Raw genomic sequence first — 14,498 nt, 5'->3', positions numbered from 1 at the left:
CTTGCCAATTTTTTTTGCTTTAATGGAATTTCTGAGTGGTGTGAGAGAAATAACTAATACATTAAATCTTTTTTTAATGATAGCCACTGGAGTCAAGATAACATGCAAAATCAAGAACAAAATTTCACTGACAAAAAACATGGAGAAGTGAAGCCCAAAATAGCTTTCTAAATTCAGTACATTTCTCAATAGAGGCAAGGGCACCAACATAATTCCATTATAATGTTGAAATTATTTGTGGAAATTATTTGCCACCAAAAACTTAGCATTAAAATTATTAAATCAAGTGAGGGTAAAAGTAACTTTGTTAGCACAAAAATTACGGTAACCAGAAGCCAGACTCTAAAGTTAACAAAAAGGACTAAAAGGAAAGCAAAAAAATGTCTTGATTCACTGAATCAATGAATTCATGAATTAGACCAACAAGATTCATGGCTCTTGGAAGGAAGGGAAGTGTTCCACTATCATTTTAAAGTTGTATCAATCGGATCCTAAAATACTTAGAAAAGAAATGTCACTGTAAACCAAATACAAAAGATTAACCTCAGCTGAAGTAGACAGTATGGGGAACAGGACCCCCAAGGAGTTCGGGGCACGGGAAACGACCCCCAGGGAGTTCAGGGCACGGCGAACAGGATCCTCAGGGAGTTTAAATGAAGCCCAGGAAATGGCCCATGTGTGATCGAAGGGACAATAGGAAACTACCACTGGCAAGCCTAATGGCACACCATTGGTGTTTTTGAACAGTGGGGATGTAGAGAATCAAGGCTTTACTGAAGATGTGAGAAATGGAACATAGACAATGGATTTATTTTAAACTTTGTTTCATAATTTATTGCAGCATTTCATTTTATCAGATTGTTTCATATGTGAAAATAGAAAGGCAAACTTAAAATCCAAAATCAATTTCATTTTTGCTGAATTATACCATTTACCTTGGTGATTGTTCATGTGCCTCCGATACTCTCGGAGTTGTGAAAACTTCTTCCCACAGTGCTCACATGTACGATCGAGCATCTGCTTAGCTCTGCCTTTCTTGCCATGAGTGGCTTTCTTGACATGTCGCCTAAAAAGAGCTTTTTCAAAGAATTCTTTTCCACAAACATTACACCTGAAAGTAGAAAACATCAACATTGGGGTCAACAAGTCTCAGGTGACTATTTTCCAATGAGACAAAGTGAATTTTGGATGTCAACAAACTGGAGGAATTGCAGCAAATGCTGAATAATCCAAATCAGAAGTATTAAAATATTGACAAGTTTACAAGCATGATAGGATTGCAATCATTTCTCATTGAAAAAAATCCTTTAATGTTTGAGTCAAAGCCTCAAGATGCTCGTTTATTTGTCATACGATTGTACATGTACATCGTGACGAAACAGCGTTCTCCAGTCAATGGGGCAGAACAATACAAACATACATATACACTTTGAAATAAATGATTAATTAGTAGTTCATCAGCCATTCACCAATCTCACTGCCGTTGGGAAGAAGCTATTGGAGCTGGAGCCTAGGTTGGAGTTTTGCATCAGTAGTATAAACAGGAGTGGGCTGAGCACACAGGTGTGCCAGTGGTCATCTTGACAGTGCTCAACCTCCTGCTGCCATCCCAAAAAGACTGGCCTTTCCATTATGAAGTCCAGAATCCAGTTCAAGAGAGGGACGAGTGCCAGCAAGGACAGTCTCTCCACCAGCTTCTGGGGGAATTGTATTAAATACAGAGCTGAAGTAAATGAACAGCAACCTGGCATATAAGGTGTCTTTCACCAGGTGGTTCAGGAAGAAGTAGAGGGGCAAAGCTATAGCATCATGAGTATGATGCTATAGCATCAACAGTTCCATCTGGAGACAAATTGAAATGGCTCCAGTGTCTCTAGGAGGTGCACTTTGATACATTCCATTCCCAGATGCTCAAAGCATTTCATAATGGTGGAGGTCAGTGCCGTTGAAGCCTGTTACTGATGCCCTCTTTGGCACTGGGATGGCGATGGCTGCCTTGAAACCCACAATGATGTGTTGAAGATCTCTATGAGAATATCCATCAGTTAGTCTGCACAGTCCTTCACTATGGTCCCACCATCTTGTGTGGCTTTACTCTAGATAGAATTCTCCTCACCTTAGCAGCAGCTATGTAAGAGGCCAGTTCTTTTGAGGGAGACAGAATTTTCTTTAGTATCAGTCTGTTCTTCTCATTAACCCGTGCGTAGATGATGGTCAGTCTGTTCAGAAGGGAGACATCGTTGTTGTTGACTTGCAAGGTTGTCGACTTGCAAGGTTGTCTTGCAATCTGTTAACGGTATTTCTTATTTTCTCTTGTCTGCCAATCACAGACAAAATGTGAAGGCTAGGGGCTTCACCATTGTACACAGCTGAAGAGGTCGCTGTGACTTTGTCCACTGCTATTTTATTTTTGATGCAGAGACTGCAATGCTAACGAGACGATAAATGGATGAGCTGTCTTGTGTAGATTTTTACAATTTATCAATCTCAAATTAGACTCCACTGTGCATCATCAAGCCTTTGGCCTACCAGCATCAATGCTACAACCAGGTCTATCTAGCTATTCTAATCATCTTAATTGCTTACATTAATTCCAGATTCTTTTGCAATTCAAGTATCTATCCAGAAATCCCTTACATTTTGTTACTGATCCTGTCTTCACCACCTATGGCAGCTTTTTCCAGATACCAACCACTCTGTATGAACCCTCAGATCTCCTTTAAATCTCCTATCTTGCTTTAAACCTTCCCTCACTAGTTTCAGACACTCCTATCATAGGAAACTAACTTTAGCTAGTGGAAGGTGGAGTTTAGCCCCTTCTTAAGTTGGGCCACTCACATGTTGCTTCATAAAACTTTCTTGGACACACTTAAATTCTGCCCCATTCATCCATCTAGCTTCTATAATCGAACAATATGATAGAGTGAGATCATTTTGCTTTGTTGATAAATGTTTACTCAATAATCAGCTTTTTTAAGGTAGTAATTGGTCAGTTGTTATGAGCATTTAATTTGTATTGATTGATCACCTGCTAATCTGTGCTCCCCGACTCTGAACCAAGAATCTGCCCATTTCTTGCTTTTCCAAAGGGTTTTGTCCCAACTATTGCCTTGCATGGATGCTGCCTGGACCTGCTGAATTACTCCAGCATTTTGTGTGTGGCCACAGAAGTAACTCAAAGATTAGTTTGCCATTTCATTCAACCCTGAGCAACTAACGTACAATTTATGACTGAGCAAACATTAAATTAAACTCCTCGCTCTAGTAAGAACATGAAATTAAACCATTGAATCTATAGACAACAAAAATATGAACCTCCACATGTGCAAAAGAAGTCATTCATGCTGTTTTAGTTTTCAACTAAACTGATTACTAGGAGATAGAATCATCGGTTTCTGGACAAGTTACAGAATATTTAAGAATGATTTTGCAACTAATGAACTGCTGGAACTCAGCAGGGCAGGCAGTGTCCATGGAGTGAAATGGCCAGTCAACATTTTGGGAGGGTCTAGGTAGCTGAAGCTCATGGAGGGGAGGGAAGTTTTCATCATGTTCTGAACTGCATTCACTAGCTCCTGTTGCTTCTTCCAATCTTGAGCATTTGTCATGAGGCAGTTTGTAACAAATAATTTTTAAAAAAATATTTCATTTTTGATTTTCAATAACAAATAAACAATTGATTTTCCTAACAGTAGTGTATATCATACAGTCTACTTGATCCTTTCCTCCCATACCCTAATAAAATAAATTAAACAAATACAAAGAACAAAATATTATTAAAAGTCAAAAACTTTTAAGGGACCTTAAGAACCCAACGAAACATAAATTCAAGGAAATACAGGAGCACATCGCCCACATCACAATCCACTTCACTGATCCCAAGCATTCCAATACTGGCACGGTGTTGAGTTCACTTGATCTAAAAGGAGTATAATCACATCTGCATACCAATGTGCTGCAGATAGGGTGGCCACACCCTAACGAATGGGTCATATTTTCTCCTTAAATTGTACGTGATTTTCTCCAGGGGAACACAACTCTATCTCCGTATTCCATCGTGTAATATTTAATTGGGAGTCGAACTTCCACGAGACTGCTATACACTTCCTGGCTGCTGACAAGGTGACCTTCACAAATTGAATTTGGTATCTAGACAGTTTAAAACTCATGTTCATAACATTTGCCAGAAGGTACAATTCCAGGTCCTGTGAAAAATCCACCTTTTGTGATTTTTTTTTCAAAATTTTCCCCAGGTCCTCCCAGAAGGATCTCACCTTTGTACACAGCCAGGTAGAGTGGATAAAGGTTCCAATCTCTACATCACATCTAAAGCACATTTCCAAAATTTCTGATCTAGATTTATGTAATTTTTGTGGTGTGATGTATAGTTGATGCGGGAAATTGTACTGCACTGACCTGTACCTGGCATTAATAACTGTTGTCATGCCGTCCAGACACAGATCTGACCAGCACCCCTCTTGGATTGTTGTGCCCAAGTCTGACTCCCACCTTTCCCTCGACCTGTGTAAGCCCAGCTTCAGGCCCCCCACTTTGGAATAGCAAATACATCGTAGAACTTGCACGCATTCCCCTTTCGAATTAGAATCTCCATGTCACTACACATGGATAGGGCCATAGACGGTCCTAAATTATCCCTTAACATCTTTGCTGGAGATAGCAGAAGTTTTATTAGGCAAATCATATTTATTCCTCACTTTGAATGACATCAACTGCCCTTGCTCATAACAATCCTCGATACATCTGATCCCCTTCCAGCATCGGGTGTCCAGGATCTTATTACCCAGATAAGGGGATTAAATTTATCTTGTACCCAGAGAGCTCGGCCATAATCCTCCAGTATAGTCTTCAGTCTGGCCAATGACAACTCCCCCCCCCACCCCCCCCACTTCGATCAGTAAAATATATTAATACATCAGCAAATAAATTTATTTTATGCTCCTACTGGCCCCATTTGAACCCCTTTATATCTGGATCCCAACAAATGGCTTCTCCCAATAATTCAATAGCTAGTATAAACAATGCTGGGGACAGAGTGAAGCCCTGTCTACTGGACCTACCCAGAGGGAACACTGGAAACATTTGACCATTTGTATAATTTTAGCTTGGGATTTATGATAGACCATCCGCACCCAATTAATAAATGATTGTCCCAATCTAAATCTTTCCTGTACTTTGAATAAGAAATTCCACTCCAGTCTGTCAAAGACCTTCTCCGCATCCAGAGCTGCGGCCACACCTGGATCCACCCGATTGTGCCAGATGCACTATATTGAGTAATCTACATATATTTTCTGCTGGTTGTCTCTTTTGTACAAATTCAGCTTGATCTGGATTTGCTAACTTCAGTAAGCATTGAGCCAACCTATTGCCCAATGCTTTTGTTATAATTTTATAATCTATATTTAATAATGAAATGGGCCTATAGGAGGCAGGATTCAATGGGTCTGTCTTTTTTTGGGATTGGCCCTTTTTGAAACCATTTGTATATCCAATTATCTGGCCCCTTAAATAAGCCTTCAAGTGTATCCCATAATAAGAAATTATTGGAAGTAGAGAGTCATTTTGTCTCACAGAACAAATCTATCTGAGCTCTAATGAAGCTACAAAATTCCAGTTTTCCCAACAGCAACGAATTAAGGTGCCATCTATACGCTGTGGCCTGTTTATCATTATAATAGATAGAGTCGAGAGTGAATGGACAGACAGTAAATGAGCTATATACTAGGTCTCCACTGTCCTATCCTCAAATTGGGCCGATGTCAAAAATAAATCTATTCTAGTGTAGGAATCATGTTGCCTCGAGTAAAAGGAATATTTTCTCTCTCTTGGATGTTGCCTTCTCCAGATTTATTAAATTTAACTCTTTCATAAAGGCCAGGGTAGTTTTGTGTGATAAATAAACAAACAATCAATAAAAATATGATTTAGTCAGTCTAATTTGAGATTAACTTGATATGATTTAGTCCGTCTGCCAAATCCAGGAAAATTGCAATGGAGAAGTTTCAGCATTGCCTTGTAGATTTATAAATACTCTGAGAATTAAATGTTTGTTTGATGAACATAAGAAATAGTAGCAGAAGTAGACAATCTGGCCCATCACATCTGTTCTGCTATTTAATACAAAGCCAGAACTCAGCTCCACTTACCTGCCTTTCCCCCCCACCCCTTCGCCCTCCCCCCCCCATAACCCTTATTCTTCTACTTCATAAAAACTTGTGTTTTAAATATATTTCAAAGCAGCCTCTACTTCTTCTTCGGGCAGAGAAATAGTAAAGTAAGTCTCTTTTAATTCCCAACAATGCCAAGCCATTAAACATTCAAGCTATTTTAATCAAATGTGTGAATGCAGTTGTCTATTGCTTCAAATTATCTCCATTTCTACATTTCAAATAGAAAACATTGAAATCTCTTCCAAACTTGTTGCTAATATTAAATTGTGATCAATGTTTACCAATATGTTAAATAGTTGTGCTACTGGGACGGCCAACCCAAAATTAATTTTAAAATGCTTCTTGTAGGAGCAATGCAATCCCCTAGAAAACAAATCTCAATCTTGAAAGGAATCTTGCCAGGACCCAGATTAAGATAAGTATTTAACTAATACATACTAGAAAACAGTATTTGTATTTTATGTTTAATCAAGAGCAGAGAAGGATTTGAGTAAGAAACTGAATTAATCCTAACTCACTGGGAATTTTAAAGACCTCAGTATCTGAAATGACAAGAATTATTGAATGTTGAGATTCTTGTTCTCTGAATTTTACTCTAATTAATATGCTGTTTAATTGCATCTCAACAAAAACACAATCATGGTAAATACATAACCAGTAATCTCCTTGACTGCTATAGCAATCTTGGTACTGAAAAGATTAGCATCTGAATCCCAGTATTCATCACCACTCTCTTCACAAAACTCCCATACAACAGTCAACAATTCAAATAAACATTTTTTTCCAAAGTATTCATTTTAACATACAATCACGCTTGATATGGGGTGGCATGGTTGGCATAGTAGTTAGCGCAATGCCTTTACAGCGCCAGCGATTGGGTTTGGGGTTCAAATCTCACGCTGTCTGCAAGGAGTTTGAACGTTCACCCCATGTCACCAGGGGCTCTAGTTGAAACATGAGGGGGGTGTGGCGTGTGTAGGTTAATTGGGTGGCACGGACTTGTGGGCCGAAATGATGCTATATGTCTAAATTTTTAAAAACTTAAATACAACTGTACTCACTTGTATGGTTCTGTAACGGAATGTGCTTTTACATGAGAATACCAATCCTTCTTCCAACTGTAGCATTTTCCACAGATCTGGCACTGAAATGGTTTCACCCCGAGGTGCTTGTACATATGTTGCTGCAGGTCACGGGCCTCATAAAAACTTCGTTCACATCTACAAAAATCAAGGTATTTTCTCCAAAAACATGCTCATAGTGATTTGATACTAATAATCTCTAATCAATTAGATTTGATGAGACAGATAAATTTGAACTACAATGTTAAATATTAAAATAATGAATTTACAGCATGATTAATGAACCTAATACTTGTACTCCATGTATCTCAATCCTAAACTAAATTAATGCAAAATCACAATTGCACTAATTTCCATACAGTTTTCCACATTGTGCTCAGTGTCTATAGACCAGTGTTTCCAAAAACGGGTTCCATGGAAGAAATGGGTAGTAATAACTAAAACCTGATGTCAGGCCTCAAGATGCCATTTTCAACCAATGAGTCTCAGATTTCTTTTGGCACGAGGCTGACCCCATTTTTAAAATTTAAACTGCCTCCTCCCCCTTCTCGCTCACTCTATCGCTCCCCACCTCTCCCCCCCTCCCTTCGTTGAGGTTGGTGTGGGAACTGGTGATGGAGTCAGTATGGGCATTGGAATGGTGTTTGTCGGGTCCAGGACCTGCATCGATAAAAGTGTCAGGGGCGATGATGCATTTGCAGTCAGGTTCACCGGCAGATGCGACAGTGGTTCCAGCACCTGGTCGGCGGAGACAGAGGTTAGCGATGGAGGTGTTGGAAGCTCTGGCCTATGGGCAGCAGGGCCCGGGATGCAAATCCATGTCAAAGGCATCAGGAGTTCCACTTGCGGGGAGCCAGGGCCAAGGTGGATACCTGTATCAGAGGCTCTAGGAGATCCGGCCTGTGGATGGGTTGAAAACCCACTTCTGGAAGGTCTATGACAGTTGGGCATTTGGGGTCTAGGAGGTCAGTGATATTTGTTTTTGCAATTTGGTTAATATTCAGATGAAACAAAATAATCAAATTCTAAAGAAATGGTATTTTGTAAGCACCACTTCAGATTGCTTATTGTGTAAGAAAGATAATTTAATTTCAATTATGCTCAACTACACTTGAACTGGAAGTTGACACCATTCTACTTCCGGTTGGCTTCCAGCTCGCAACTACGGGATTCCCCAATTTCCAAGTGCTCCCCAGAAGGATTCCGCAAGCTAAAAAGTTTGGAAAGTCCTGCCATAGATGTACATAGAATACTGCAGCGCAGAAACAGGCCCTTCAGCCCACAGTGACTATGCCAACTATGGTATCAATTTAAACTAGTTGCATCTGCCTGCTCGTGATAGATATATATCCCTCCATTCTTCATCCATTTTTGTGCCTATCTAAATGGCTTTTAAATGTTGCTGTTATATCTATTTCCATTATCACAAAGGCACTTGCCATTGAGTAAAATAAAATCTTGCTTCACAAATCTACCTTAAACTTTCACCTCCTCACATTCAATCTACCGGTAGATCCAGATTGATGCTAATATGCCCCATTCCTTATTCTTTTATTATCCATATCCTTCTCCTTAGTGAATATCAAAGCAAAGAACTCAAGGCAACATTGCCTTCATTCAGGTATAAATTCACTCCTATGTTCTTGAGAGAACCTACTCTCTCCTTAGCAGTCCTCTGGTCTTTAATGTGTTTAGAAAATAAATTTTTAATGATGTACACATTAGATAGTAGGCAGAGTAGATGACTTAGTTTTTTTAATAATTCATTTTATTATTCAATATCAATTTTATGAAAATAGGCAGATCTTATAAAGGGAAGCATGTAATCAGTCCCTTTGAAGAGAAAGAATTTGTCATAAATTCTGCAGTGATTTCTCAGAATCACTAATAATCTTGTAAAGTTTCACAATTACCCATCATGACAAAATTCCAAATGTCATAAAATAAAAAATGGATAGCTCTTCACCATATATTAAATGTTTTAAAAAGTTACAAGTATCACACAGTAATTATCCATGGCAAGAATATTAAGGAGTTTGAGTGACACTTCCAGCCCTCAGTCTGGTTACCTCTGTGTATTCACCATTCTCTGATACATAGTGTCCAATCCCCTGTAAATCACTATAAAAGGAATATTTGCAGATTAATCATTCCACCAACTTACTGGGAGCATTGAAAGCTTCTAATTGCAGGCTTTGGCAAATGCCTCTTTAAATGTTTACTGAGACCAGAAGCACGTTTGAAACATTTTCCACACGTCGGACAGAGGTACTTGCATTCTCCTGAAATATTAACGAAGCAAAATTTAATAAAAAATTATTGGAAATGCAATCCAGAAATAAAGTACTTTAGAATTGGAGATGAAAATTAATATCAAATCCAAATTATCTGTAGTAGATTTTATTCCAGTTTTTGAAAAGCAAAGAAAGAAGATGGAGAGGAAAGGCAAGGTTAAGCACTTATGGCTCAGAATATTCTCCCTTTTATTCAGTTAAACATAAAATAGAGTAGAAAAGCTTTTCTATTCTCAACTTTGGAAGGAGAGTCACAGAATGATAAAAATATAGAACTCAGAAACAGGCCTTTGGGTCCACCAATTAAATGCTGAACATCAACTACCCATTTAATCCTGAATTAATCTTTTTTTTCCCTCAGATTCTACACATTATGATCGGGCAATTTACCGTGGTCAATTCATCCACCAACCAGCAAATGTTTAGGATTTGGGAAGAAACCAGAACACCCAGAAATCCATGCAGTCTCAGAGAGAACTTTCAAACTCCACATGGACATCACCCAGGTCTCTCGAACTGCAAGGCGGCAGCTCTTCTAAGTACTTGGGTTGGGGCAAGAGAATAATGTTTGATGAATAGACATAGTTAACCTTAGCAATGGAGAGGAAATAAGGTTAAAATTTACTCTGATACTCCAAATAAGCTAAGGTAACTGCCAGGGAAGGAGAAAAAGTCAATGTTGAGAAAATGGGTTTAGGACATTATATTTTCAATTCAGAAAGCATCTTTAATGCTGCAAAATATCTCACACTTCTTGACAAGATTACCAGACAAATATTGCTTGAGAGATACTAGGCATGTGACTAGGCATTTTAGAGCTGAAAAATGGCAGAAACAGGAAACAATGAGAAACAAAGAAATGTAAATATCTGCAGATAAAGAATTTTAAAATCCAGATATTGCTTGATCTGGAACTAATGCAAACTAACAAGCTTGGAATAATTTTGAATTGGAGTTGATATGGGTTAGAACATTAACAAGCACCTTAAATGACTACAGGTTTATAACTTTGGACTAATTAAATGTAGCAGTAACAAAACCATAGGACGCTATTGGAAGATGCGTTTGAGGCTTGTTCAGAGGCAAGGAGTTGGGAGAGGAGGTCTGAAGTTCAACTTATGATATGAAAGATCATTGAGCTGCACAAGCATAGAAAAAGGTCCTTTATCTACCAATTTCCAATCTTCTTCAATCTAGCATTTGGTCAATATCTTTCGATACTTTGTTGATTCAACTGCTCATCTAGATAAAGAATGTGGGAGTACCCACCTTCACAGGCAATGTTTTCTGGTTTCCAACCTTCCTCAGATGAAAAGGTCTTCCTCAGTTCCTGTCTAAACCTTTCCCTTCCGTAAACTAAACCTGCATTCTCTCCCTTTGACATCTCTGACATGGAGATATAAATGTTAATTTTCTATGAGTGGTTCTGAGCCTTTTTCTATCCAAGTCCCAGGCTATGGTTCTGTCCCTGGCTTCTGTCCTAACATGCCATAGGCCCACTAATGATAATGTCTGACCAATATTTTCAAGTAAAAGGCAGCTCTGTAAGAAACACATCTTTAAAGTATTTTATTTAACATTTTTAAAGAGCCACTTGGAAAGCCTCTGCAGCCAACTGGTTGCAAACTACTTGACTACCCTGTCAACTAGTCTCCCCCATCCTTCAAATGTACCTCTCAACCAGGCTCCTCCCCATACATCTCAACCAGACTCTCCCACCCCTCCCCATACACCTCAACCAGGCCAAACCCCCCCACCCCAACCTCTCACCCATGTATCTCAAACAGGCTCCCCTCACCCATACACAACCAGGCTCCCCTCACCCATACACCTCAACCAGGCTCCCCTCACCCATACACCACAACCAGGCCAACCCCCCCCCCCCCACCCCAACCTCTCACCCATACACCACAACCAGGCTCCCCTCACCCATACACCACAACCAGGCTCCCCTCACCCATACACCACAACCAGGCCACCCCCGCACCCCTTATCTGTACTCCTCAACAAGGCCCCCTCTCCCTCACCTGTATACCTCAACCAGCCCCCCTTCACCTGTATATCCAAACCAGGCCCCCATCCCTCACCTGTACACCTCAATCAGGTGCCCCACCTCACATTTTTAATGTAGACATACAGCATGGTAACAGGCCATTTTGGCCCATGAGTTGATGCCACCCAATTAACCCACATTTTGAATGGCGAGGAAACCATAGCCTATGGGAAAAACCCACACAGAGATGGAGAGAATATAAGAAAATCCTTAGCGCGGGAATTGAACCCCAGTCTCAATCATTGGCGCAGTAAAAGCAATGCCAACCGTACCACCTCAGTCAAGCTCCTCCATCAAATATGTATACACCAATTACACCACCCCCCCCTCAATTTAAATCACAATCTCTTTTTTGTACACAACCACCACACACCTCAATCAGATCATCTTCTCCACCCACCCCCCCCCACCCGGCCACAACCTAACTTAGCATCTTTTAATTCTCCCCTCTTAGCTGGAACTCTCCATCCCCAGCAACATCCTTGTGAATTGTCTCTGCCTCTCCTTCCTGCAGTATAATGACCAGATGGTCTGCTTTCATTTTGGATCACTAGCTTAGAGGTAATTGTATTTGATGACTGAGGAACAAATTTTAGGATGAAGAGCAAAATTCATGACGTTGGTCATTCCATTATGAAACAGGAGAAAATCTATGTATCTAATATGGACATTGCACAAGCATGCCAAATATTTAGATACAATAGAAGGGACAGGAGATTTGGATGAGCTGGATATCAACAGTTTTTAAAAAAAAATATGCAGATTACCGTTGTCACAATCACATTGGCTGTTATTTGTAACTTTGATCAGCATTGTGGATAGGGCAGAAACCTGATTGAAAGGATGTCAACAATTTTTTTTTTTAAAACAAGATAGTCAAAAAGTGAAGTAGTAAAACCCAAAAATCTGCAGGCAACGTGGTTGAAGTAAAAACAGTGCTGGAGAAATTCAGCAGGTTAAATGGTGTCCTTTACATAGCAAAGGTAAAGATACATAACTGAAGTTTCGGGTTTGAGCCCTTCATTGAGGTATGGGAAAATGTCAGCAGGCATATGAACACAAGAGTAGGGGGGAAGGGGTGATCACAAGGCAGGAGGAGATAGATGGGGAAGGGAGGGAGGGGAGATCAGAGATCAAAGGGACAAGGGATGGGTAAGTGAAGGGAGGGGGAAGGGAAGGAGAACTGGAAAGGGGGAGGGGTAAGAGAAGAGCAGGATGGTAGAAACTGGAAAAATCAAGGTTAATGCCATCTGGCTGGAGTGCCAAGACAGAAAATCAAGAGCTGTTCCTCCAATTTGCAGGTGGTCTTGGTGGGACAGTAGATAAGGCCATGGACAGACATGAGTGTGGAAGTGTGACAGAGAACTGAAATGGTTGCTACTGGGGGGTCTCTATTGTGGCGGAGGGAGTGGAAGTGCTCAGCAAAGCAATCTCCCACTTTTCCCCTAGTCTTTGCGATGTAGGGAAGGCCACGAAAGGAGCATCTCAGTCCTGTGGATACACAAGTGAAGTGTTGCTACATTTGAAAGACCGGTAATGGCCCCCAAATGACATGATGGAATAGGCTTGGTCGTAAGTGAGGCACCTCCTGCGGCCATGGGGAAAGGTGCCACCGGGGTTGGGGTTGTCTGTTTAGGTTTATATGTTCTCCCCATGTCTGGGGGCTTCGGTTTCTCCCACTGTTCAAAACATACTGGAGGTGTAGGTTAATGAATGGGGTGTTAATTGGGTGGCACAGACTCATGGAGCGAAATGGCTTATTATGGTACTGTTTGTCTAAATTTAAATAATGTGTTGGACACAGAGGCTGGTGGGATGGTAGGTGAAGATGAGGAGGATTCTATCTTCGTTACATCTGTGGGCAGAGGGGGCCAGGGCAGATGGGCAGGAAATGGAGGAGATGTGGGTGAAGGCTGAGTGATGGAGGGGAAGCCATGTTTGTAGAAGACAGACATTTCATAAGATCTGGACTAGAAGACCTCATCTTGGGACAGATGCAGCAGAGAATGAGAAATTGAGAGAAGGGGATAGAATCCTTGCAGGGGACAGGGTGTGAGGAAGTGTAGTCAAGGAGGTTGTGGGAGTTAGTGGGTTTGTAATATATGTCAGTGGAAAGCTGGCCTCCAAAGATGGAGACTGAGAAATCCAGGAAGGGGAGTGTTGTCGGTGTTGGACTAGGTGAGTTTGAGCCAAAAAAGTAAATTTTAATATCCCTTCACTTTTATCTCAAAGTAAATTAACATAAACTTCATAGAGTGAATAATAAAGAAAATGTGAAAAACATATTTCCATGATGGTAGCACAGAACAGCTTCTAAGGTGAACAGCATTGAAACCTTTCTATAATGAGAAATACACTGGGAATTTGTATATTCTTGTCAATTAGCATTCACTGATTCTGGCACTGTTTCCTTACCCGTGTGAACACTATTGTGGTCCTGAAGACTGCGCTTTGTCGCAAATGATTTTTCACATATTTCGCAGCTAAATTCCCTTTTACCTTCATGGTGAACCATGTGTAGCCTTAGGCTATGTTTATAGCCAAAAGTCTTTCCACAAATCTAAAAAATATGGATAAAGATGAAATATTAAAACAATGCTACCAGTTGTGCAGCAGAGACCAGAAATCCAACTAAGACCCTTGATGACTTTTAAAACTAAGTTGATTTGTTCAAAAACATCAGTAGGCCCTTAATTTGAACAAAACTCACTTTTCTTTTAAACTGTTTTAGGCTTTAATTACTGTTTTTTTGGGTCAAAAAGTGATAATGATATCATGGGGATGGTTCGCCAAGGACACTATTCTGAAGAACCCCTGATGTTCTGAGGTGATCAGACTCAACCAGTATCAATGTCTTACTAGCCATTATATATTAGTT

General features: G+C 40.2%; 1 protein-coding gene across 1 annotated transcript in view; it reads right to left on the bottom strand.

Moving 5' to 3' along the window:
- The window catches only part of zbtb11 (zinc finger and BTB domain containing 11), a 43,263-nt gene that overhangs the window by 5,016 nt on the left and 23,749 nt on the right, over window positions 1–14,498 (bottom strand). The window contains exons 7-10 of the mRNA XM_069888643.1: window positions 14,036–14,180; window positions 9,438–9,555; window positions 7,253–7,411; window positions 936–1,111 (exon numbers count right to left, since the gene is read on the bottom strand). Of these exons, the coding sequence (XP_069744744.1) occupies window positions 936–1,111; window positions 7,253–7,411; window positions 9,438–9,555; window positions 14,036–14,180 (598 nt within the window). The remainder of the gene's footprint in view (window positions 1–935; window positions 1,112–7,252; window positions 7,412–9,437; window positions 9,556–14,035; window positions 14,181–14,498) is intronic.

Source organism: Narcine bancroftii, chromosome 7, assembly GCF_036971445.1.
Source record: "Narcine bancroftii isolate sNarBan1 chromosome 7, sNarBan1.hap1, whole genome shotgun sequence".
NCBI lineage: Eukaryota > Metazoa > Chordata > Chondrichthyes > Torpediniformes > Narcinidae > Narcine > Narcine bancroftii.
The sequence above is the reverse complement of the archived record's forward strand: the minus strand, read 5'-3'. Positions and strand labels throughout refer to the sequence as shown.